The following is a 26,388-nucleotide window of genomic DNA, read 5'->3' on the forward strand; positions in this document are numbered from 1 at the left end:
GGGCGGATCACGAGGTCAGGAGATCGAGACCATCCTGGCTAACACGGTGAAACCCTGTCTCTACTAAAAAAAAATATACAAAAAACTAGCCGGGCGAGGTGGCGGGCACCTGTAGTCCCAACTACTCGGGAGGCTGAGGCAGGAGAATGGCGTAAACCCGGGAGGCGGAGCTTGCAGTGAGCTGAGATCTGGCCACTGCACTCCAGCCTGGGCGACAGAGTGAGACTCCGTCTCAAAAATAAAAGGAAAAAAGAACCCAAGACCCTCTTCTGGTGGAAGAGAAGCCCATGTGAATAGACTCAGAGGGAAGGGAGAAAGGAAGAAAGCAGTACTATGCTGAAGACCCTACCCCTGAACCCAGCCTCAGCCTAGGGACAGCCTAGGCAGTGGGGGTGCAGGGCCACAGGAAGAGGCAGGCCTGATAGCCTGCTAGATCAGAGCCCTCACCTAGCAAGGCTGACCCCAGAAAGTGGAGGTCCCAAGAGGCCACCCCTTCCAGCTCTGACCCCAATGAGGTGACTGTTGGCTACATAGGGATCTCAAAAGAAGCAGGCATTTGTTGGGTTAGAGCAAAAGCCTCCCAGTGGTGTGGCGGAGCTACACGTTCTCCCTCCCATCCTCCCTCCCCAGCTTAGCCCCCAAAGTCATCCCTCTCAGTCCCAGCTTCCTCTGGGTAGGGGGCCTGGACCCCATGGCTTCCCAGGCCAGCCCTTTGAGCACCACCTGCCCCAGCCGGCCAGAGACTTCCTGTATGTAGCGCAAGAGATTTATGCAAACGGGTTGGGGCGGTGATGTCACCCCAAGGGGACTATCTCCCAGCGGCAGGCCCTTCGATAAAATCAGGAACTTGTGCTGGCCCTGCAATGTCAAGGGAGGGGGCTCACGCAGGGCTCCTGTAGCTCAGGGGGCAGGCCTGAGCCCTGCACCCGCCCCACGACCGTCCAGCCCCCGACGGGGCACCCCATCCTGAGGGGCTCTGCATTGGCCCCCACCGAGGCAGGGGATCTGACCGACTCGGAGCTCGGCTGGATGTTACAGGCGTGCAAAATGGAAGGGTTTCCCCTCGTCCCCCCTGTGAGTACCGGGACTCCTCCACCAGCCCAACCCGTGGCCCTCGGACGCCTGCCTGCCTGCCCATGAACCCGCCAGCCCACCCGCTGCCCTCCTGGCTTGCTATCAGTGGGAAGTCACGGTTTCCTCCCTGGAACTCCTGGCCTGAGACCCAGCGAGGGGGCCATTGGCTTCCTCGGAGCATGCCCTGGCGGGCTGAGGCTGGGCCCACGGTGGGGCTGTGATCGGTGGGGCCTGAACAGTTATTTATAGATAGGGCTCGGGTGGCAGGCGGAGGCTGGGGCTCCTGGGGAGGGTGCTGGGCTGAGGATGGTGAGGGCGGTGGTAGAGAGGTAGAAGAGAGTGGGGGAACTGGCTTGGAGGAGGCCGATCCCCTGGACAGGAAGGGGCTGAAGGCAGGAGGCAACAGGCAGAAGCCTTGGCCCATGGCCTTGGGGCTCCTGGACACCAAGGCTGATGGAACTCTGGGTCCCCAACACCCAGTCTGGGGCCTGGCACAGAGGACATGATTGCTGACCAAAGGGTCGGGGCCGTGGGCCCACAGGAGGACCCACAGGAGACAGGGGCCGGTGCTGGAAAGGAGCCAGGAGCGGAGCTGAGACAGTGCAGTTGAGGCTGGCCCCAGGGCTGGACTTCAGGGAGAGGCACGGCAGGGGACAGGGCTGGGACAAGGTCGGGACTGAGATTGGGGCTGGGTGGGACCTGGGGTGAGCATGTGACAAGTTTGAATGGGGGCTGAGGCTGGGACAAGGACAGGGACTGGATCTTGGGGGTGAAGAAGCAGGAACCTCAGGGAACCCTGAGAAGAGAAGCAGATCGCCAGTGCTCCTCACTCTCAGTGACAGTTGCAGCCTGAGGCAGGTATCAGACCAGGGTCCCTCTGAGAGGACCCTTCTCCCTTTTCCCACCCCATGACCTCTCAGGAGTAGGGAGGCTTGAGGGGAGCCGGGAAGGGCTTGGCAGGATGTCCTCCTGACTCCACTTTCCTGGCCTAGAGGCAGCTCCCTTCCCCCACCGTGCCCCAGCTCAGAGCCACCCCAGGAGGCTGGGAGTCACCCCAGGCCTGACATCACACCAATCCGACCAGAGCCAGGCTGACATCCTGCAGCGAGGCTGCACTACCTGGAAACCCACGGGGGCAGGCTCAGTGCTGGGCTCCTGGCCTCCTCACTTGGCCAGACGCAGGCAGGACCGGGCAGGACCAGCCAGCCCGCTGTGGCATCCACACCCTGACACCCGTTCCCACCTGGGACCACGAAGGGGGCGGCGCAGGCAGAGGGTGTCTCAGGAAGAGCCAATTCTGCCTCAAGAAAGCCATAGGCCCACCGTCTCTGACCCCTGACCTCTCAATCCTGAACTCCAGGTGGAGCTGAACGGGTGGCAGAGCCTAGGGCCTAGGGCTGTCCCTAGGCCCCCCAGCCCTCTCTGCAAGCTCCAGGGTCACTCTGAGTGTCTCCTGGTAGGGTGGGCTCCCAAGGCAGCCCCAGTCCCCCAGGCCCAGCCCCGAGGGCCACAGTGACTGTTGTGCAATCCTGGGCCACACACTGTGGGGGTGGGGAGGGCTGACGACTGTTGGGAAGGCTCCTGGGTGTGCACGGCCCTGTGTCTGTGCCAGTAGGGGGAGGAGGACAGGGAGGAGGGAGGAAGGGAGGAGGAAGAGGAGGAGGAAAGGAGGAGGACAGGGAGGAGGGGGAGGAGGGGGAGGAAAAGGAGACAGGGTGCGGGTGGTGGTGAGGAGGGAAGGAGGAGGTTAGGGAGGACTCAGGAGGGAGAGTGAGGGGATCAAGGCCCTCCATGCGCTCGGCCCCTGAGCCTGCCCGGGTGACCCCTGCACCAACCATCAGTGTGGACGGTCACTGTGGTGCCGGTCCTGCCCAGGCTGTGTGAGAGGCACAGGCTGTGAGTGCGGCTGGGCAGGCGAGTGTGTGCGGTGCAGGCGAGTGTGCAGGTGGAATGTGAGTGGCTCTGGGGCTGTGAGTGTGCACGTTGATGGCTGGAACGTGGTGTCACGCGAGTGTCAATCAAGGAGACTGCATGTGCGCATGAGCTGAGTGTACAGTATCTCTGTGAGGTGGGTGGCCTCTGAGTGGCTGTGAAGATGTGTGTGAGGGGGACAGTGTGCAGGCGCCTGCATGGGGGTGGGCGGGGGCTATGAGAGTGAGTCCACATGTGGGATTATGAGTGTGAGGGTGTCACAGGGATCGTGTGGACATGCACATCAGTGTGACCAGGAGAGGGCTATGGGATGAGGATGGGGGCGCCCAGGCGTGAGTGTGGGTGTGAGCATGGGGTGGCTATGGGGAGTAGCCCAGCAGACGGGGACCCTGGTCCTCTTCTGACCTCTGACCCCCAAGGTCCCTGTCACCCCTTTTCAGGCCTCCCGGGTCCCCTGCCCCACTCTCTGTCCCAATTCTAGGCAGAGGGAGGGCTGTAGGCCCAACGCAGTCATTGAGCCAAGGAAAGCGGTGGGGACCCAGCATGCGGGGGTGCTGCAGGCCTGGTTGGGGTCCCCCCACGGTACAGGCCCTGACGTCTCCTCTCTCAGCAGCCATCGGAAGACCTGGTGCCCTATGACACGGACCTGTACCAACGCCAAACGCACGAGTATTACCCCTATCTCAGCAGTGATGGGGAGAGCCACAGCGGTGAGTACGGGTCCTGCCACGCCCCCACTCCCCGGCCCAGCCTGGGCTCCTGGGGTCTGGAGAGAGAAAAAGAAGAAACGATTCCCAGGACTTCGTTGGAATTCTGAGAATCAGATCCAGTTTGCTCTCAGGGGAAGTGAACTGCGGCATCTTTGCTGCACCCCCGCACCTGAACCTCCATTATGGAGCCTCTGCAGTGGGTCAAGGCGCAGGGTTCATTTCTTGCATGATTATCTGCTGGTTCTGTCCTCGTAGTCTTTTTTATAAACAAGGAAACCGGCTTAGGGTGCTAGGAGACTTGCACAAGGTCACACGGCTGCTGGGTGGAACCCAGGTCTGTCCGCTCCAGGTCCTGTGCTTTGTCTTCTGCCCCTGTCTAACTACCCACCTCCTCCTCTTTGTTCTCGTCACTCTCTTCGTCCCAAACTCCCCGCCGGCACATCCACACTCCCTGCCACGTGTGGTTGGCAGCGTTTCCTAACCGCGGCACTGCTGACTTTTGGGTGGGATGATTCTGGGGTGGGCTGTCCCGGGCACCATAGGAAGCTTAGTGGCATCCTTGCTTTTACCTACCACATGCCAGGGGCATGGCCAATCATGACAACCAAAAATGTCTCCACCCATTGGCAGATCCCCCCGGGAGGCAAAATCACCCCTAAGTGGGAACTGCTGGACCAAAGGAAACCCTATGGGGACCTCTTGTTCGGCCGAGGCCGAGGCCCCCAGTTTGCTGAGGTGGGAGGAAGAGGCCTGGGCCAGGGGGTCCTTCTGTCTGTCCAGTCCTTCTGGGTCTGACTGTTCACCCCCAGCCCAGCCTCCATCCTGGAGCAAATTCAGGGGATGGGAGAGAGGCATTAGGTGCCTGGGACCTGAGCAGGGGGCTGTGGGAGGTTGCCCGAAGTGGATCTTGGCTTATTGATGTGGACATCCCTGACCCAAAGTGAGGCGGCCCAGTCAGTGAGGGAGTCGTCACTGGGGGATTCCTCAGGGCATCTGGGACCCGGGCAGACCAGCAACTGGGGTGTCTGCACCTCAGAGGGCAGAGGCCCACAGCCTAGGAAGGTGTCACTCGTGGCCAGTCATGCCTGTAGCTCCATTCTGCAGATACACCTGTGGCAGTCTCAACCTGCTGGGCCCAGCTAGGGATCCACATGTGCCTGGTTCACACTTAGGGCCCAGGATTCATCCGGAACTCAGACTGGAAGCCACATCCTGGGGGTAGGCAGATATGCCTCCAGACCACAGCTGGGAACGCACAGGCATCTTTTAGAATCTTTCAGGTCTAGAAAGCCTTTAAAATAGCCTTTTTAATTCCTTCAAGCTTATTTGTAATTATATAAAAAACACATCCTCTCGGTGGAAAACCCAGGCAATGTAGAGAGAAGTCCCCTCCTCCAACTCCATCCCCAGCTCTCCCTACCAGGGTGGAGAGCCGGGTCTGGGGCACTCACAGACCGTGCACCCACCTTCCCAAGTGGTTCCAGGACTCCAGGAGCTCCCGCTGGGCCCCAGGAAGGCGCCCCCTGGTGGCTCAGGTCCCCACAAACACTGCTGCCGGGCCTCCTCCATCAAGGATGCATTCTCCCTGGCCCCATTCCCTCTTCAGTTCACTGGGCTTGGGTGCATTTCCTTTGGGCTTTTTGCAGACTCAGTTTTCCTTCCTGTAATATGAGGGCGCTGCCCACATAGCTGGAAACCAGTGAGCCTGGGGCTGGGCCTGATGGAGTGAGCGCTTTAGAGAAATCATGTGTTTTCCTGGTTCAGGGCCCAAGCAGGTTCCTTATATCTGGGGTGGGGCTCTAGGAATGACTCCTGATTGGATGCCTGAGCACCCCGTTTTGGTCATGAGTCTCCAATTCCTCCAGAAACTCCACCAGTGTTCCCAGGTGTCCTCGGCCCTGGCCCTGTCCCACTGTTAATCATTGCCAATCAGGGCATTTGGGCTGTCCCTTTCTTTTTTTTTTTTTGAGACAGTCTTGCTCTGTTGCCCAGGCTGGAGTGCAGTGGCCCCATCTTGGCTCACTGCAACCTCTGCCTCCTGGGTGCAAGCAATTCTCTTGCCTCAATGTCTCAAGTAGCTAGGATTACAAGCGTGCACTACCTGGCTAATTTTTGTATTTTTAGTAGAGACAAGGTTTCACCATGTTGGCCAGGCTGCTCTCAAACTCCTGACCTCAAGTGATCCACTTGCCTCGGCCTCCCAAAGTGCTGGGATTACAGGTGTGAACCACCGTGCCTGGCCGGCCCCCTTTTGTTTTTGTGATGGAGTCTTGTATTGTTGCCCGGGCTGGTGTGCAGTGTCATGATCTTGGTTCACTGCAACCTCTGCCTCCTGGATTCAAGCGATCCTCCTGCCTCAGCCTCCCACGTAGTAGGATTACAGGCGCCTTCCACCACGCCCAGCTAATTTTTTGTATTTTTAGTAGAGACAGGTTTCACAATGTTGGCCAGGCTGGTCTTGAACTCCTGACCTGGTGATCCACCTGCCTCGGCCTCCCAAAGTGCTGGGATTACAAGTGTGAGCCACCGCGCCCAGCCAGGCTGTCCCTTTCTATACCCGCTGGAAGGTATTGTCTGAAGACTCAACCATAGAGACCCCCACACACTTCCGTCAATTCCTGCACGTCCTCTTTGTCCACATTTTTAGGTACCAAAGCTTAGTGTAAAAGCTTTGGCCCAGCCCTGACTCCATCACTCACCAGCTGTGAAAACTTGGGGCAAGTAACATAGCCTCTCTGAGCCCCTGTTTCCCCATTTATAAAACTGAGAGCATGAAAATACTTACCTCCTAGAGCTGTGATTCGATTCAGCGAGGTAAGGCATGTAATCAATGAGGTAAGGTAATGTGCAGAGGACAAGGCCTGTGCTAGCTTCACTGCATCCACCAAGGCAGGAGGGACTAAGCAGCTGGGGAGTAGAAGCACAGAGGGCTATGTGAGAGACCAACTGGGTTATTTTCTACTGACCCAGGGGGCAGCCAATCTGCCACCCACCCCCACATCCATGCACTCACCTTCCCATCCACCCACCTACTCGTCCATCCTGCCAGCCACTTCCCATCTGATCCACTTTTCCTCCCTATTCCATCCGTTAAATAGTCTCTGAGTATATGCCACGTACCAGATACTGCTGTAGGCTCTGGGGAGTCCATGATGAGCACCCAGACACGGCCACTGCTCTCACAGAGCTCACCCTCCAGTGAGGGGATGGGGACATAAAGAATCAGACAAACAGGCTGGGCGCGGTGGGTCATGCCTGTAATGCTAGCATTTTGGGTGGCCGAGGTGGGTGGATTACGAGGTCAAGAGATCGAGACTATCCTGGGTAACATGGTGAAACCCCATCTCTACTAAAAATACAGGCGGTGGTGCCCGCCTGTACTCCCAGCTACTCAGGAGGCTGAGGCAGGAGAATCGCTTGAACCCAGGAGGCAGAGGTTGCAGTGAGCCGAGATCGCACCACTGAACTCCAGCCTGGTGACAGACAAAGCGAGACTCCAGCTCAAAAACAAAAACAAAAAAAAGAATCAGACAAACAGACCGTTTTCCACAGATGTAATGCGGATTGTCTACATGGGGGGCTGCTTTCATGAAAGTGGTCAGGGAAGGCCTTTGAGGTGGCAGCTGAGCTAAGAGAAGGAACTCGTAATTCACATGTGACCGTAGGTAGGGGAGAGGTATCCAAGGTCAATGCAAGAGAAAGTGCAAAAGCAGAAAGGACCCTGACAGAGGACGAGAGAGGCCAGTGAGCACAGGGCAGGGGACAGAAAGGGAAGCCAAAGGAGTCAGCGGCTCATGCAGGGCTCGAAGGCCATGGCAGGCGTTTGTATTTTATCATACACACAATGGGAAGCCACTTGAGAGTTCTGAGCTGGGAAATGACATGATCATGATCTGAGTAACCTTCTGTGTATGTGTGTGTGGTGAAAATTTAAATACATTTACAATTTTTTTTTTTGAGCTGGAATTTCGCTCTTGTTGCCCAGGCTGGAGTGCAGTGGTGCGATCTTGGCTCATTGCAACCTCTGGCTCCCAGGTTCAAGCAATTCTCCTGCCTCAGCCTCCTGAGTAGCTGGGATTACAGGTGTGCACACCATACCAAGCTAATTTTGTATTTTTTTTAGTAGAGACAGTGTTTCACCATATTGGCCAGGCTGGTCTCGAACTCCTGACCTCAGGTGATCCTTCTACCTTGGCTTCCCAAAGTGCTGGATTACAGGCATGAGCCACCATGCTTGGCCTTTTTTTTTTTTTGAGATAGAGTCTCACCTTCATCTCAGCCTTCCGATTCACTGGGACTACAGGGGCCTGCCACCATGCTCAGCTATTTTTTGTATCTTTTGTAGAGATGGGGTTTCGCCATGTTCCCCAGGCTGGTCTCGAACCTAGGCTCAAGCGATCCACCCACCTTGGCCTCCCAAAGTGCTAGGATTAGGATTACACGTGTGAGCCACTGCGCCTGGGCAAAATCTTCTAATTTTTATTTTTACATATTTTGGGGGTTTTATTTTTTGAGATGGAGTCTCGCTCTGTCACCCAGGCTGGAGCGCAGTGACCCAATCTCGGCTCACCGCAACTTCTGCCTCCTGGGTTCAAGTTATTCTCCTGGCTGGGCACTGTAGCTCACACCTGTAATCCCAGCACTTTGGAAGGCCGAGGCGGGCAGATCACGAGGTCAGGAGATCGAGACCATCCTGGCTAACACAGTGAAACCCCATCTCTACAAAAAAAATTAGCCGGGCTTGGTGGCAGGTGCCTGTAGTCCCAGCTACTCGGGAGGCTGAGGCAGGAGAATGGTGTGAACCCGGGAGGCGGAGGTTGCAGTGAACTGAGATCGTGCCACTGCACTCCAGCCCTGGTGACAGAGCGAGACTCCATCTCAAAAAAAAAAAAAAAGGCTATTCTCCTGCCTCAGCCTCCCGAGTACCTGGGACTAGAGGCACATGCCAACACTCCTGGCTAATTTTTGTATTTTATTTTTTGAGACAGGGTTTCACTCTCTTACCTAGGCTGGAGTGCAGTGAAACGATTTTGGCTCACCACAACCTCCGCTCCTGGGTTCAAGCAATTCTCCTGCCTCAGTCTTCTGAGTAGCTGGGATTATAGGTGCCCGCCACCACAGCTGGCTAATTTTTGTATTTTTAGTAGATACGGGGTTTTGCCATGCTGGCCAGGTTGGTCGAACTCCTGATCTCAGGTGATCCACCCGCCTCAGCCTCCCAAAGTGTTGGAATTACAGGCATGAGCCACCGCGCCTGGCTGAGACACTGTCTTTAAAAAAAAAAAAAAAAAAAAAAAAAAGGCTGGGCACAGTGGCTCACACCTGTAATCCCAGCACTTTGAGATGCTGAGACAGGTGGATCACTTGAGGTCAGGAGTTCAAGACCAGCCCGGCCAACATGGTGAAACCCCATCTCTACTAAAAATAAAAAAATTAGGCCAGGAGCAGTGGCTCATGCCTGTAATCTTAGCATTTTGGAAGGCTGAGGCAGGTGGATCACCTGAGGTCAGGAGTTTGAGACCAACCTGGCCAACATGATGAAACTCTGTCTTTACTAAAAATACAAAAATTAGCCGGGTGTGGTAGCACTTGCCTGTAGTCCCAGCTACTCAGGAGGCTGAGGCACAAGAATCACTCGAACCTGGGAGGCAGAGGTTGCAGTAAGCCAAGATCACACCACCGCACTCCAGCCTGGGCAACAGAGTGAGACTTCATCTCGAAAATTAAAAAAAAAGGCAGGGTCTCACCTTTTCACCCAAGCTGGAGTGCAGTGGTGCAATTGGCTCACTGCAGCCTCTACCTATGGGGTTCAAGCAGTTCTCCTGCCTCAGGCCCCCAAGTAGCTGGGACTACAGGTTTGTGCCACCATGCCTGGCTAATTTTTTCTGTATTTTTTATAGAGATGGGGTTTCACCATGTTGCCCAGGCTGGTCTCGAACTCCTGGGCTCAGGCAATCCTCCCACATCGGCCTCCCAAAGTGCTGAGATTACAAATGTGAGCCACCACGTCCAGCCTAATTTTTAATTATTAAAGTAACAAATACTAACTGCAAAAACTTAAAAAATACAACAGCATATCAAGTAACACATCCTCCTCTTTTCAATGCGATTTCCCACTGACAGAACCTTAATTAATCCTTACAGATGTTTTATTGTGCATATACAATCCTAAGTGTTGTAAGTATATACACATACTCATGTATATTTTATTCATTCAAAAATGGAATTTCATATCATGCCACTCTGCATTTCTCCATGACATATGTAGCATATCACAGATTGATAAAAGCTATTTTTTCCAGTCTTTCGTTTTTCTTTTTTTTTTTTTTTTTTTGAGATGGACTCTCACTCTGTTGCCCAGGCTGGATTGCAGTGGTGAGATCTCAGCTCACTGCAACCTCCACCTCCTGGGTTCAAGCAATTCTCCTGCCTCAGCCTCCTGAGTAGCTGGAACTACAGGCAAATGCCACCACGCCCGGCTAATTTTTTATATTTTTAGTAGAGACGGGTTTTCACCGTGTTAGCCAGGATGGTCTCGATCTCCTGACCTTGCGATCTGCCCGCCTTGGCCTCCCAAAGTGCTGGGATTACAGGCGTGAGTCACCGTGCCCAGCCTCCGGTCTTTCTATTTGAGTGCTATGTAAATGTATAAATGAAGATGTGGAATAGAGACTTAGAGCATTACTTATTGGCAAACATTTATTGAGTGCCTTATTATTATTATTATTATTATACTTATTATTGAATGTCAGGCAGCCTGATTTTTCAAAACAGCTTGATTTTTCAGTTTGAGATATATTTTATTTACTTATACAATCAGAATTCAACTTTAGTCATTCGCAACACACACACACATACACACACAACACACATTCACATTTTCCCACACATCCCCAATTCATTACTGTATATGGTAATATTTGTTAAATCAGTATTTGAATTTTCCATTGTTATGACTGTGTGGCTATTACTCAGCTGAGCCACATGGTATCCTTTCTTCCTTTCTTTACCTGTACTTTCTCATCCCCATATTTCTTTTTCTTTCCTTTTTTTTTTTTTTTTTTTTTTTTATGAGACAGAGTCTTGCTCTGTTGCCCAGGCTGGAGCACAGTGGTGCAATCTCTGCTCACTGCAGCCTCAGCCTCCTGGGTTCAAGCGATTCTCCTGCCTCACCCTCCCGAGTAGCTGGGATTACAGGCACCTGCCACCATGCCCAGCTAATTTTTGTATTTTTAGTAGAGATGGGGTTTCACCATGTTGGCCAGGCTGGTCTTGAACTCCTGACCTAGCGATCCGCCTGCCTCAGCCTCCCAAAGTGCTGGGATTACAGGTATGAGCCATTGCGCCCAGCCTTTTGTTTTTTTTGAGATGGTGTCTCTCTGTGTTGCCCAGGCTGAAGTGCAGTGGTACGATCTTGGCTCACTGTAGCCTCTGTCTCCCGGGTTCCAGTGATATTCCTGCCTCAGCCTCCCGGGTAGCTGGGATTACAGGCGTGTGCCACCATGCCTGGTTAATTTTTATATTTTTAGTAGAGACAGGGTTTCACCATGTTGGCCAGGCTGGTCTCGAACTCCTGACCTCAGGCGATCCGCTGGCCTCAGCCTCCCAAAGTGCTGGGATTACAGGCATGAGCCACTGTGCCCAGGCCTCACCCCCATATTTCTGAGGGGCAATGTAGCAAGGAGATAAGAACCCTTCTTCTGAAACCAGGCTGCTGAAACTCATCCCCCATCTCCTCTATTGCTCTCCGGGGGACCACGGGCAAGATCTCCAACCTCTCTGTGCCTCAACTTCTTCATAACACCACCAACTTCACAGGACTGCTGTAAGGACTGAACGAGCTACTGTATGTCAAGTGCTTAGAACAGGGCCTGGAAATAGCAAATGTTTTGTACAGATTTGTTATCATGGTTGCATCCTAAGAAAGGGTGTGTGGGAGGTGAGGTTTTTGTTGTGGTGATGATGGTTTTGTGTTTTGCCTCATGTCTTTTATTCTATGCTGTCACTTGATTAATCACAGTTTGGCTGTGTATGGAAATCTAGTTTGAAAATAATTTTTTCCCTTAGAAATTTGAAAGCATTTTTCTACTGTCTTCTGGTTACTAGAGTTTTTCCTATGACGTCTGATGCCACTCCATATTCTTTTAAATTTCTTTCATAATTAACCTAGCTGTTTGTTTCATTTGCTTTTTTTTTTTCTTTCTGTCTCTCTCTTTTGTTTTCTTTCTCTGGAAGTTTTTAGTATCTTCTCCCAATGCCTCATGGTTCAACTGAATAAGCTTTTTAAAAGGTCACTCTGGGTGGAGAGCAGATGGAAAGGAGGCGAGAATAGGAGCTGGAAAAAAGAACATTGAGGAAACTATTGAAATAATCCAGAAAAGAGATGGTTGTGACCTGGACAAGGCAACAGAGACAGAAAGAGGGGGACAGATTCAAGATAGATTTTGAAGGGCTCACAGGATTTGCTATTGTTTATTACTCTTTTTGTTTGTTTCTTTGCTGTTTTGAGACAGAGTCTCACTCTGCCACCCAGGCAGGAGTACAGTGGCGTGATCTCAGCTCACTGCAACCTCTGCCTCCTGGGATCAAGTGATTCTTATGCCTCAGCCTCCCGAGTAGCTGGGATTACAGGCATGCACCACCACACCTGGCTAATTTCTTTTGTGTGTATTTTTAGTAGAGACGGGGTTTCAACATGTTGACCAGGCTGGTCTTGAACTCCTGACCTCAGGTGATCCACCCGGCTCAGCCTCCCAAACTGCTGGGATTACAGGAATAAGCCACCGTGCCCAGCCTATTACTTTTTAATTGTGGTAAAATACACGTAACATTAACCACTTTTTTTTTTTCAACTTAACCATTTCTTTACATTTTAAGTGTAGAGTTCTGTGATATTAAATATATTCATGTTATCATCACCATCCATCTCTATAATTCTTTTCAACTTGCAAAACAGAGACTCTGTATTCATTAAACAACAACAACTCATTTTCCCTCCCCCCAGCCTCTGGCAGCTACCAGTCCACTTTCTGTCTCTATGAATTTGACTGTTCTAGGTACCCCACATGAGTGGAATCATACAGTATTTGTTCTTTTATGCCTTCATTTAGCATAATGTTCTCAAGGTTTACCCATTTACCCATGGTGTAGCACGTGTCAGCATTTCCTTCATCTTTTTATTTTATTTTATTTTATTTTTTGAGACAGAGTCTCCCTCTGTTGCCCAGGCTGGAGTGCAGTGACGTGATCTCGACTCACTGCAAGCTCTGCCTCCCAGGTTCACGCCATTCTCCTGCCTCAGCCTCCCCAGTAGCTGGGATTACAGGTGCGTGCCACCACACCTGGCTAATTTTTTTGTATTTTTAGTAGAGACAGGGTTTCACCATCTTGGCCAGGCTGGTCTTGAACTCCTGACCTTGTGATCCACCTGCCTCGGCCTCCCAAAGTGCTGGAATTACAGGCGTGAGCCACCACGCCCGGCCTTCCTTCATCTTTAAGGTTGAATCATATTTCATTGCATGCGTGCACCACATTTTGTGTACCCAGCTGTCCCACACTTGGGGTGCTTCTGCTGTTTGGCTATTGTGAAGAATGCTGCTATGAAGAAGGGTGTGGAAAGACCCTGTTTTCAGTTTTTTTGGATATAGACTCAGAAGTAGGATTGCTAGATCGTATGCTAATTCTATTTTTATTTTTATTTTTTTGAGACGGAATCTCACCCTGTCACCCAGGCTGGAGTGCAGTGGCACGATCTCAACTTACTGCAACCTCTGCCTCCCAGGTTCAAGTGATTCTTCTGTCTCAGAATCCTGAGTAGCTGGGATTACACTGTCCACCACCATGCCTGGGTAATTTTTGTATTTTCAGTACAGACAGGGTTTTACCATGTTGACTAGGCTGGTCTCGAACTTGTGACCTCAGGCAATCTGCCCGTCTCGGCCTCCCAAAGTGCTGGGAATACAGGCGTGAGCCACCGCGCCCGGCCTATTTTTAGTTTTATTAAAAATTAAACAATCAGCCAGGCGTGGCGGTTCACACCGTGGTGGATCACAAGGTCAAGAGATCGAGACCATCCTGGCTAACACAGTGAAACCCCGTCTCTACTAAAAATACAAAAAATTAGCTGGGCTAGGTGGCGGGTGCCTGTAGTCCCAGCTACTCGGGAGGCTGAGGTAGGAGAATGGCGTGAACTCGGCAGGCAGAGCTTACAGTGAAATGAGATTGCCCCACTGCACTCCAGCCTGGGTGAGAGCAAGACTCTGTCTCAAAAAAAATAAATAAATAAATAAAAGAAATTAAACCATCATCTATTTCCCATAGTGGCTGCATCATTTTACATTTGCAACAGTATACAAGTATCCTAATTTTTCTGCACTTTCACCAACACTTGTTATTTTCTTTCTTTTTTCTTTTTTTCTTTTTAACTAGTAGCTATCCTAATGAGTATGCTGGAATTTGCTATCTATGACAGGATTTTTTTTTTTGAGGCAGGGTCTCACTCTTGCCCAGACTGGAGTGCAGTGGTGTGATCTTGGCTCACTGCAACCTCCACCTCCCAGGCTCAAGTGATTCTCCTGCCTTAGCCTCCCAAGTAGCTGAGATTACAGGTGCACACCACCACGCCTGGCTACTTTTTGTATTTCTAGTAGAGATGAGGTTTCACCACGTTGGCCAGGCTGGTCTCAAACTCCTGACCTCAAATGATCCACCCACCTCGGCCTCCCAAAGTGCTGGGATTACAAGCGTGAACCACCATGCCTGGCCTACAATAGGATTGATGAAGAAAAGAGAGTTCCAAAATGTGACTTCTATCCATCCATCCATCCATCCATCCATCCATCCATCCAATTTCCATTCATAGCACTAACCATCTACCCATTCATTAATTTATTCACACACCCATCTAATCATCCACTTAGCCACCTTTCCAACTGTCCTTCCCTCTACCTACCAAGCCCTCCATCTTGCACCAGCCTATCTGTCTAATAGGCAATATGCCAGGCACATTGCTGGATGCTGTGGAATGAATAAAACACAGGTTCTGCAAGATCCATCTTTGTAACAAGGGAAAGAATTAAAACTCTAATAATTAGAATCCAAGGTAGAGAGTAACAAGTGCCATGAAACCTTCAGTTCTCTATTCTCTGAGCCTGTTTCTTTCTTTTTTCTTTTTTGAAACAGTGTTCCACTCTTGTCATCCAGGCTGGAGTGCAATGGTGCGATCTTGGCTCACTGCAACCTCCTACTCCTGGGTTCAAGCGATTCTCCTGACTCAGCCTCCCGAGTAGCTGGGATTACAGGCACCTGCCTCCACGTCCAGCTAATTTTTTTCTACTTTTAGTAGAGACAGGGTTTCACCATGTTGGCCAGGCTGGTCTCGAACTCCTGACGTCAGGTGATCCACCTGCCTCAACCTCTGAGCCTGTTTCTATGTCTGAATAATTTTCAGGAGAGGCTGGGCTTCGGGAGCCCTAGTCTAGTGGTCTATGATCTTCTGAGAAGGTTTTTTTCTTGGCCCCTCCTTTCTTGATTCCTCATCTTTCTTCTCTGTTTTGATCACACTTTTGTTCCCCTGGGAAGAGCCCAGGGCTTCAGGCTGGAGGTTCTGTTCTGAGGAGATAAGGTCAGCTGAATGACACTTAAGGCTTGACATTTTTTGTGGGGTTGTTTTGAATATGATTTTATTTTTATACTCATGACGTACAGGTGTTAGTGACACCAAAAAACTGAGTAAGACTAGGGATGTGTGGGTAGGACTTTGGCCCCAGATTGAGAACTGGTTTAGAGGGAGGAAATGAGAGATGAAGATGAATGGGTCATTTCTGGCTGGCTGGATGATAGCTGGATGGATAATGGTTCCATGATGAATGGATGGATGAAGGATGGGTGGACGATGGCGGGATGATAGATGGATGTAGGTTGGATGAAGAATGACAGGTGATGGGTAATGATGGTGGTCAGGTGGATAAAAGTAGTCATTAAAATCTCTCAGTGTTGGCTGGGCGCAGTGGCTCATGCCTGTAATCCCAGCACTTTGGAAGGCCAAGGCGGGCAGATCACAAGGTCAGGAGTTTGAGACTGGCCTGGCCAACATGGTGAAACCCCATTTCTACTAAAAATACAAAAATTAGTCGGGCGGGGTGGCACGCGCCTGTAGTTCTGGCTACTTGGGAGGCTGAGGCAGAAGAATCACTTGAACCCAGGAGACAGAGGTTGCAGTGAGCCAAAATGGTGCCACTGCACTCCAGTCTGGGCGACAGAGTGAGACTCCATCTCAAAAATACAAAATAAAAAATCTCTCGGCGTCACCACAGGTCTTACTTAAATTTTTCATTAATCATCTTGTTTCTCAGCGGTGGCATGGTGTAGTGGTAAGATTTCAGTTCTTGGGGTCAGATACAGGTGGGTTTGGTTCCTGATTCTATCAATATCTGCTTCAAAGGACTTAACTTCTCTGAGACATAGATTCCTCCTATGCAAAAGATAGATTATACTGTAGTGGCCACTTCCTGAGAGCTGGGGTTAGGATTAAATGAGATAATGTGGATTGAACACTTAGCACAGTGTCTGGTGTATAAAAAATACACTAAAAGCTAACTTTTGTTGATCATTTGATCAAACAGCGATTGAGACCTACTGCGTGTTGGGTGCCTATCGGTCTGTAGAAATGACGGTCCGGAGCCATGTCCAAATGTTATGCAAATGACATTATATTCTTTCTAGGAGCTGAGAATCACGCTAAGGGGGCATGTGGGTGACTCCCGAATGCATGGTCTGGGTGGCCCAGGGACGGGACACAAAGAAATAAAGCAATTTGTTCTGGAAGAGTCATCCAGAAATGAGGTCTGAAGAGCCCAGGAGTGCTGACCTCTGCCCTAGGAAGGATTCCTTGTATTGTGTTCTCACAGAGGGCTCCGTGTTTGGAATAGTTCTGCCTACCAGACAGTATTTATTACATAATTGCCTGAGCACTAAATCATGGGTAAAGGCGAGGTAACCATTGGACCTTCTGAAACCTTAATTGTCATTCGGGAGTCTCTGTTGCAGCCTTCAGGAGACCCCGGGTGGAATTTCAGAGTTTTCGTGAGCACAAAACTTCCTTGGGTGGTTTTAGATGCAGATTCCCAGCTCCCCTTAGTGCTTCTGCTTCAGTGGGTCTCCAGCAGGACCCACATTTACAGGCTTTTCCAGCCTCTCCAAGTGACCAATGAAGGTGAACTGAGACCAGCTTTGGGAAATGTTGGCCGCAGGCTGGGACCACCACAGTGAGGTCATAGGTCTAAAGTGGAGCTAGAACAGGTGGGGGTGGGGAGGAAAACAGAGCAGTCGGGTGCCTCTTACCCTACACCTACGCAGTGCATGCACTCAGGGTGCCTCCAGCCCTGGCGTGGGAGTGGGTTCAGGGATGGGGGTTTGATAGGCGGGATCCATACGGCATTCTACCAGGGCACTCCAACTTGGGCAGGGGAAGGCAAAAATGGGCAGAGCCAGGAGTGAGGCTGAAGCAGGGATCAACAACTGGAGAAGAATCCTCTCACCAAATCCCAGAGCCCCAGGACAGCCTGCGCACTAAAGAGCACAGCAAACTCTCCCACAGCGAGGAGAGTTTCAGGATCTTGTTAGCTCACTGCAAGATGAAAATGCAAATTAAGTTTTGTTTTGTTTTTGCTTCAGGTTTAGATAATTTTGCAGAGGAGAGTCTCAGAGGATTTTTTTTTTTTTTTTTTTTTTTTTTTTTGAGACCGAGTCTTGCTCTGTTGCCCAGGCTGGAGTGCAATGGTGCGATCTCGGCTCACCACAACCTCTGCCTCCCTTGGTTCAAGGGATTCTGCTCCCTCAGCCTCCTGAGTAGCTGGCATTACAGGCACCTGCCATCACGCCCAGTTAATTTTTGTATTTTTGTAGAGACGGGTTTTCGCTATGTTGGCCAGGCTGGTCTGGAACTCCTGACCTCAGGTGATCTGCCCACCTTGGCTTCCCAAAGTGCTTGGATTACAGTAATGAGCCACCACGCCTGGCCTGAGAGGCTTCTTAAGAGGCTAGGATTTGGCTGGGCTTGGTGGCTCATGTCTGTAACAAAACCATTTTGGGAGGCTGAGGTGGGAGGATTACTTGAGCCCAGGAATTGGAGGCAACATAGTGAGATTCCATCTCAATTTAAAAAGAGATTTTTTTTATTTTTGGGGGGATGGAGTCTCACTCTGTCACCCAGGCTGGAGTGCAGTGGTGTGATCTTGGCTCACTGCAACCTCTACCTCCCACGTTCAAGTGATTCTCCTGCCTCAGCCTCTCAAGTAGCTGGGATTACAGGCGCCCACCATCACGCCCGGCTAATTTTTTTATTTTCAGTAGAGAAGGAGTTTCATCATGTTGGCCAGGTTGGTCTCGAACTCCTGACCTCATGTGATCCGCCCACCTCGGCCTCCCAAAGTGCTGGGATTACAGGCATGAGCCACCGCAACTGGCCTAGAAAGACATTTTTATTTTTAAAAAGAGGCAATAATTCATTCATTCATTCATTCAGGAAATGTTTGTCAAGTGTCTACTTAGCACTGGGAATACAGAGGTGAACAAAACCAGTCCCTGCCCTCATGAATGCCATGCTTGGGCTTCAACTGCAGTGATGACATGGTCCCCTGAACTTATTTCTCTGGGCCATTGACTAAGGTGGCCAGGAGCAGGGAGAACAAGAGGAAAGAAACATGTATTAAAAGCATTTGCTCTATGCTCGCTCAAGTGCTAATCCAGGCTCTTTTTTTTTTTTTTTAGTTAAAAAAATTTTTTTGTATACCCCTCCACTACACTCCAGCTTGGGCAACAGAGTGAGACTTCACCCCAGAAAAAAAAAAAAGAGAGAGAGAGACAGCGTGCAGCCTCAAACTCCTGGGCTCAAACGCTCTTCTCGTATCAGCCTCCCAAGTAGCTGGGACTACAGGTGTGTGCCACCATGTCTGGCAAATTTAAAAAAATTTTTTGGGCCGGGCGCAGTGGCTCAAGCCTGTAATCCCAGCACTTTGGGAGGCCGAGATGGGAGGATCACGAGGTCAGGAGATCGAGACCATCCTGGCTAACACGGTGAAACCCCGTCTCTACTAAAAAATACAAAAAACTAGCCGGGCGAGGTGGCGGGCGCCTGTAGTCCCAGCTACTCGGGAGGCTGAGGCAGGAGAATGACGTAAACCCAGGAGGCGGAGCTTGCAGTGAGCTGAGATCCAGCCACTGCACTCCAGCCCGGGCAACAGAGCGAGACTCCGTCTCAAAAAAAAAATTTTTTTTTGTAGAGATAGGGTCTCACTATGTTGCCCAGGCTGGTCTCAAACTCCTGGGCTGAAGTGATCCTCCCTCTCCAGCATCCTGAGTAGCTGAGATTATAGGTGTAACCTCACTCAGTGGGAATCTAGGCTCTTTAGAATGAACTATTATTATTATTAATAATAATGATAATGATGAAGTTAATGTTTATCAAGGTCTGTCTTTGTGCCAAGTTCTAGTCTAAGCACTTTGCAAGCAATAGGTCATTTGCTTCTCGAAACAAGCCTATGAGATGGGTATAACTGTTAGCCCCATTTAAGAGATGAGGACACTGAGTGTTGGAGAAATAGAATGACCTGCCCATTGTCACACAGTGGTAAATGGCAGAGCCAGAACTGGAACCCAGTTCTGCATTTCTCTCCTCTCTGCCATGTGGCTTCCTAAAGGTGGGAGTCTGGGCTGTCTGGACTGTGGGGCCAAATAATTATACATGTAGACAGGGCCTCAGTAACTACCCAGGTGCATTTCTGACTTTTAGACTGAGGAATGAGAGGCTCGGGGAGAAAAAAAGGTCTTGTCCGCAGTCACACTGCAAAACCACCACTGAGCAGGTTTAGAAAGCGAGTACTCTGGGATCCAGTCCAGAAACCAAAATCATCATTGTCTATTAGGGATGTGTGAGTAGGTGTTTGTGTGAGAGAGAAAGAGAGAGGCGAGCAGACACGTGTACAGCTGTGTACACATGTACACACACACACGCACGCATGGCTGGTGGTGGACTTGTCCCAGAGACACAGTCTGGACTTGAAGTCTCATAGGCTCCCTCTTTGGCCCACATGAGACAGCTGATCTTGTCACTTTATTACCACGCTTCATTTTGGACCCTGAATTGTACCCAGGAAATCCCACAGATGTGTGGCAGTTTTTGTTCCTGGAAAATGTGCTCATGCTGAAGATCTTCCCCAGTTCCAAGACAGGGCTTTCAGTGGCATGGGGCTATTCTCTGGACTTGAGTCCACTCCACCGCAGACTCTCAAGGGACCCACAGGGGGTTGGTTTTCCAGGAAAGTCTCAGGTCCCAGGAACTTCACGGGAACACAGGTGCCACTGCCTAAGGTCATGGCTTTGAAGAAGAAGGGCTACCGTGTGCCTGGACAAGTTCTGGTGTGTGAGGAATGTCAGCCCTGTGACTTTGCTGTCACACCTTGGCCATGTGACAAGGCCGTGTGAGTGTGTGTGTGTGTGTGTGTGAGAGAGAGAAACTGTGGGCAGCCAGGGAGCTCAGGAACCCGTGGGAGGTTTCTCTTTTTTTTTTTTTTTTTGAGACAGAGTCTCGCTCTGTCGCCCCAGGCTGGAGTGCAGTGGCGTGATCTCGGCTCACTGCAACCTCCGCCTCCTGGTTCAAGTGATTCTCCTGCCTCAGCCTCCTGAGTAGCTGGGATTACAGGCACCCACCACCATGCCCAGCTAATACTTTGTATTTTAGTAGAGATGGGATTTCACCATGTTGGCCAGGATGGTCTCGATCTCCTGACCTCGCGATCCGCCCATCTCGGCCTCCCAAAGTGCTCGGTTTACAGGCATGAGCCACCGCGCCCAGCCCTGGCCGGGAGATTTTAACAGGATGGGAGGGGAATCAACTTTCCCTGAGGGTCGGCTCTGGTGTGAGGTGTTTTACAAATGTGTACTCATTCATATCCTCCCAATAACTGTGATCCCCATTTTACAGGCAACTCAACTGAGGTTAGAGAGGCCACAAATGTGCATGAGGTCACACAGCAAGTAAACGCCTGAGCCAGGATTAGACGCTCGGTCTGTGTGACTGCACGGGAATCAGGATGGAATTGCTGAGAACACGAGCTTTGCTTCAGCCCTGAGTCCTGGCTCTGACCTGCATGCTTTTGACCTTGGATATGCTATGTAGCCGCTCAAAGCCTAGTGTCCTTATCTATAAAATGCAGTCCTAGAGTAACCATGCAGGTGGCGAGCGTTAAATGAGATGGTTAGGCCCCATATGGCCTGGCAGTATTATTTAATGTTATTACAACCTTTTCCTGCCCTGCCCAACCCTGAGCTCACCCCATACTGCCTGGCTGTCCCTCACAGACCATTACTGGGACTTCCACCCCCACCACGTGCACAGCGAGTTCGAGAGCTTCGCCGAGAACAACTTCACGGAGCTCCAGAGTGTGCAGCCCCCGCAGCTGCAGCAGCTCTACCGCCACATGGAGCTGGAGCAGATGCATGTCCTCGACACCCCCATGGTGCCACCCCATCCCAGTCTTGGCCACCAGGTGCGTGCCACCGCCTGCCCCGTCCCCCAGGAGACTGCCAGGCCTGTGGTGGGGCCCGGGAGCGTCACAGGAAGCTGACACAGGCTCTTACCCAACTCAACTTCCTGCCCCACAGCGCCAACGGCGGCTGGAGCCCCAACGGCTGCCGCCTGACCCCCCGAGTGACCTCGTGACCCCACACCCCTTATCTTGTCTCACCTCGAGTATGGACAGACCCCAGATAATTCTTGCACCTCACCGAGGCTCCCCACCCCAACGCCTTGTTGTGGGCCCTCCTGGGCCTCACTGTCTTCCACCCCCATTCACTAGCCCTCATGGATCCCACACCAAGTCACTGAACATGTCTACCGACCCTGCCTCTCCCCAGTGACCCTTCCTACTGACCCTAATCTGGATCAGTGACCTCTGCTGACCTCTACCACCCCTACTGACCTCCAGGGTCCCTCCACCACTCATCACCCCACCTATCAAACCCCCTTCCAGACCCAATGCACCAGCCCCCAGCACGCCCACTTCTGACCCCAGCCCACTGTAGGCCCACATGACACCTCGGCAGGGAGCAGAACAAGGCACCGCTTCCCCGGTGCCCACAGCCCTAAACCAGGAGGGTCAGCTGGGAGGGCTGGGTGGGCTGGATGTCAGCACGCCTCGCCCCACAGCCTGCACCCTATGTGCAGCGCCTCAACTGGCCCCACTTTTACCTGGCCTTCCTCCAGTCTCCTGTGCCTGCCATCGTCCCCTGCCCTCTGCATTCCTTCTCTCCCCAGCTGACCTCCCTCCCAGTCCCCCTGAGCTGTAAGCTGGCCTTTCCTAACTCTGATCTCCTTCCCCCACCGTCCAGGTCTCCTACCTGCCCCGGATGTGCCTCCAGTACCCACCCCTGTCCCCAGCCCAGCCCAGCTCAGATGAGGAGGAGGGCGAGCGGCAGAGCCCCCCACTGGAGGTGTCTGACGGCGAGGCGGACGGCCTGGAGCCTGGGCCTGGGCTCCTGCCTGGGGAGACAGGTGGGGCATCTGGCCCTCCACCCTGGCCCCAACCCTGGCTGTGTCTGTGCCCTCCCCCACCCAGCCAGGCCAACTGACCCAGCAGCCATGCCGCCGAGCTGCGTGTGTGTGTGCATGTTTGCCAGTGTGTGTGTTTTGTGGGGCTGTCTGTGGCTGTCTCTATGTGTGTGCGTGGATCTGCTGTGAGTGCATACAGGCATCTCCACGAAGTATGCTAGGTGTGTGTGTGTCTCTGTGCCATGAGTGTGTGTCGATCTGGGTGTGTGTGAGCACATGTGCAGAGTGAGGGTGTGTGTGAACAGATGTAGGCAGGTGCATGTGTGCAAGTGGCTAAGTGGGTGTGTGAGAAGGTGAATGTGAGAGCTGGTGTGGATGAGAGTGGGTGTGGCCATATTTGTGTGTGTGTCAGCGCATGAATGTATTTCAGTGTGTGTGAGTGGCTGTGTGCACATGTGTGAGGTGTGCATGTATGATCATGTCAGTGGGTGTCAGCAGTGTGTGGGTGTGCGTGTGTGAGCAGGGATGTGAGCATGGTATATGTGAGTGGGTGTGAGCAGGCGTGTGTGAGTGATATGTGTGGGTGGGGGTATGACAGCAGGTGTGTGAGCAAGTGTGTGTGTGTGAATGTGTATGTAAGCAGGGATGTGTGTGATATGTGAGTGTGTGAATGGGCATGAGTGTGTAGGTGTCAGTGGATGTGTGAGTGGATGTGAACATGTTTGAGGGTGTATGTAAGCAGGTGTGTGCGAGCAGGAAGGTGTGAGCTGGGGTGTGTGAGCATGTATGTGTATATGTGAGCAGCTTTGTGCATGTACGTGAGTGAATATGTGTTTTAGCATGTGTGAGCATGTGTGTGTTCCTGTGCGTGAGCAGGTCTATGTGGGGGGTGAGGGCATGCTTGAGCACCTGGGTGTGTGTGGGTGTGCATGTGAGTAGGTGTGTGAACAGGTGTGTGTGTGTGAGAACAGATATATGAATGAGTGTGTGAGAATGGGTGTGAGTGGGCTGGGCGTGGTGGCTCATGCCTATAATCCCAGCACTTGGGGAGGCTGAGGCAGGCAGATCACCTGAGGTCAGGTGTTCAAGATCAGCCTGGCCAACATGGCGAAACCCCGTCTCTACTAAAAATACAAACATTAGCTGGGCATGGTGGTGAATGCCTGTAATCCCAGCTACTTGGGAGGCTGAGACAGGAGAATTGCTTGAACCCGGGAGGCGGAGGTTGCAGTGAGCCAAGATCACGCCATTGCACTCCAGTCTAGGCAATCAGTCTCAAAAACAAGAGAATGGGTGTGAGCGGGTGTGATGTGTGAGCGTGTGAGCAGGTGTGTGAGAGCTGCTGAGTGGGTGTGAGAGCAGAATGTGTGTGAGCATGAGTGTGCAAGTGGGTGTCTGGTTGTGTGTGAACAGGTGTGTAAGCACGCAAGTTGGTATGTATGAGTAGAATGTGTCTGCATGCGTGAGCAGATGTGAGTGAGGTGCAAGTAAGTGATGTGAAATATGAGTGAGCAGGTGTCAATGAGGTGTGAATGAGCTGGTGTGAACGTGTGTGAGTGCATGTGTGACCAACTGTGAGGTGTGAGCATGCATGTGAGCAGGCATGTGTGAGGTGTGGGCATATGAGGTGTGAGCGTGTGTGCGTGGGTATGTGTGGGCTGGTGTGTGAGTGGGTGTGATTGAGAGATGTATGTCTGTGAGGTATGAGGTGTGATTATGTGTGAGGTATGAGCATGTGAGTGGGTGTCAATGTGTGACGTGTGAGCATGAGTGGGTGTGAGTGTGAGGTGTGAGCATGTATGAGGTGTGAGCATGAGTGTGTGAGCATGTGTGTGAGAGATGTGGTGTGAGGTATGAGTGTGAGTTGTATGAACAGGTGAGCATGTGAGCAGATATGAGCAAGTGTGAGTGGGTGTGAGTGGTGTGAGCTGTGTGTGAGCATGTGTGTGAGCAGGGGCATGTGTGTGGGTGAGTAATGTGTGTGAGGTCTGTGTGTGCAAATATGTGTGTGAGCAGGTGTGGGCAGCTGTGACCATGTGTGAGTGGGTATGTGTGTGAATGGTGTGAGGTATGTAAGCATGCCTGTGTTCAGCAGAGGTTTGTGTGTGTGAGGGTGAGCAATGCGAAGTGTGAGGGTGAGCAATATGAGATGTGTAAGCAGGTGTGTGTTTGTGCAAGCATGTGTAAGCAGGTGTGATTATGTATGAGACCTGGTGTGAGGTGTATGAGCAGGCGTGTGAGCACGAGTGTGTGAGACCTGGTGTGAGGTGTATGTGTGAGTGGAGGTGACTGGGCATATGTATAAGTGTGAGAAGATGCATTGTGTGGGAGGCTGAGTGTGTGTGCATGTGAGTGGGTGCATTGTGTGGGTTTGTGTGCATGTGAGTGGGTGTGAATGAGGTGTGAGCATGAGTAGGTGTGAGCAGGGGTGTGAATGGGTTGTGAATGTGTAAGCAGATGTAGTGTGTGGGTTTGAGCATGCAGGTGGGTGCAAGCATGTGAGTGGGTGTGTCATGTGGGTGCCAGTGTGTGTGGGTTAGTGAATGGGTGTGTTTGTGTGCATATGTGTGGGTGTGAGCAAGTGCATTGTGTGGGTGCGTGTGTGAGCAACTGTGAGTGGGTGTGTCATGTGTGAGAGCAGATGATGTGAATGTGCAAGTGGGTGGGTTATGTGGCTGCAATCAGGTGTGTGAGCGGGTGTGAGGTGTGGGTGCATTGCACAAGCATGTGTGTGAGCATGTGGGTGTGAGTCTGAGTGTGTGAGCATGTGCATTGCGTGTGCGTGTATGTGTGAACACTGTGTGTGCGTGTGAGCATGTGAGTGGGTACACTGTGAGCATGAGCATGAGTGGGAGAAGGTGCGTTGTGTGAGCACGTGTGTAAGTGGCTGTGGGCGTGGTGTGTATGAGTGCAAGCAGGTGTGGCTGAGTGGGTGCGTTATGTGAGTGTGTGAGCATGTGTATGCGATTGGTGCATTGTGTGCGTGCGAGTGTGTGTGCATGGGGGTGTGTGAGTGCGTGTGTGAGTAGGTGTGTGTGAACGGGTGTGTGTAGGCGAGCAGCTGTTTGTGTGTGTGAGTGTGGGTACGCTGTGTGTGCACACCTGGCGCGGGCTGGGGCAGCCGTTCCCCTGCCCTTCCTGGCCACCCCGTCCCTGGGTCCCAGTGTGTGCGCAAGACGGTGGGGGCGGCTCCCATGTGGGTCCCCGGGCCCCCTCCCACCGGGCCCTCCCTCCGCAGGCAGCAAGAAGAAGATCCGTCTGTACCAGTTCCTGTTGGACCTGCTCCGCAGCGGCGACATGAAGGACAGCATCTGGTGGGTGGACAAGGACAAGGGCACCTTCCAGTTCTCGTCCAAGCACAAGGAGGCGCTGGCGCACCGCTGGGGAATCCAGAAGGGCAACCGCAAGAAGATGACGTACCAGAAGATGGCGCGCGCGCTGCGCAACTACGGCAAGACGGGAGAGGTCAAGAAGGTGAAGAAGAAGCTCACCTACCAGTTCAGCGGCGAAGTGCTGGGCCGTGGGGGCCTGGCCGAGCGGCGCCACCCGCCCCACTGAGCCCGCAGCCCCCGCCGGGCCCCGCCAGGCCTCCCGGCTGGCCATAGCATTAAGCCCTCGCCCGGCCCGGACACAGGGAGGACGCTCCCGGGGCCCAGAGGCAGGACTGTGGCGGGCCGGGCCTCGCCTCACCCGCCCTTTCCCCCCACTCCAGTCCCCCTCCACATCCCGCTTCGCCTCCCTCCAGGACTCCGCCCCGGCTCCGGGAGGCCACCTGGGCGTCAGACCCCACCGGGGCAACCTTGCTGAGGACGACCCGGGGTACTTCCTTGGGAGTCTCAAGTCCGTGTGTAAATCGGATCTCCCCTCTCACCCCTCCCACCCATTAACCTCTTCCCAGAAAACAAGTAAAGTTATTCTCAATCCATCCTCTTGCAGCACGGAGTCTCTTTTAAAATTTGTTGTACGCCTCTTCTGGCCCGTGTGTGCTGCCACGTCTCTCTTTCTGTCATTTGTCCATTGGGTGTTTACTGAGGGCTGTACCCAATGCTGGACCCTGGGAACATGAGGACCAATGACACAGGCGCCTGACCAGGAGTTAGAGTTTGGTGGAAAGAACAAGTCCTC

At 52.2% G+C, this 26,388-nt stretch overlaps 1 protein-coding gene across 2 annotated transcripts; it reads left to right on the forward strand.

Annotated features, from left to right (window-relative positions):
* Positions 1 to 811: 811 nt before the first annotated feature.
* SPI1 (Spi-1 proto-oncogene) lies at positions 812 to 26,188 on the forward strand. 2 transcript variants are annotated; one of them, XM_023215653.2, is made up of 5 exons: positions 812 to 1,074; positions 3,620 to 3,716; positions 21,075 to 21,262; positions 22,104 to 22,266; positions 25,502 to 26,175. In XM_023215653.2, the coding sequence occupies exons 1-5, from the start codon at positions 1,030 to 1,032 to the stop codon at positions 25,819 to 25,821; spliced, it is 813 nt and encodes a 270-aa protein (XP_023071421.1). In that variant the 5' UTR covers positions 812 to 1,029; the 3' UTR covers positions 25,822 to 26,175. The 2 variants fall into 2 exon arrangements, with proteins under 2 accessions (XP_023071421.1, XP_023071420.1); XM_023215652.2 differs by having other exon boundaries at positions 842 to 1,074; positions 3,617 to 3,716; positions 25,502 to 26,188.
* The last annotated feature ends 200 nt before the right edge of the window (positions 26,189 to 26,388 follow it).

This window comes from Piliocolobus tephrosceles, chromosome 13 (genome assembly GCF_002776525.5).
Source record: "Piliocolobus tephrosceles isolate RC106 chromosome 13, ASM277652v3, whole genome shotgun sequence".
In the NCBI taxonomy this organism is placed as follows: Eukaryota; Metazoa; Chordata; class Mammalia; order Primates; family Cercopithecidae; genus Piliocolobus; species Piliocolobus tephrosceles.

Bases quoted from the DNA above. Each gene is read 5' to 3' on its own strand.
- SPI1 (XM_023215652.2), top strand. From the start codon at position 1,030: ATGTTACAGGCGTGCAAAATGGAAGGGTTTCCCCTCGTCCCCCCT. The intron at 1,075-3,616 runs GTGAGTACCGGG...CTCCTCTCTCAG, and splicing joins GGTTTCCCCTCGTCCCCCCT to CAGCCATCGGAAGACCTGGT. The intron at 22,267-25,501 runs GTGGGGCATCTG...CTCCCTCCGCAG, and splicing joins GCTCCTGCCTGGGGAGACAG to GCAGCAAGAAGAAGATCCGT.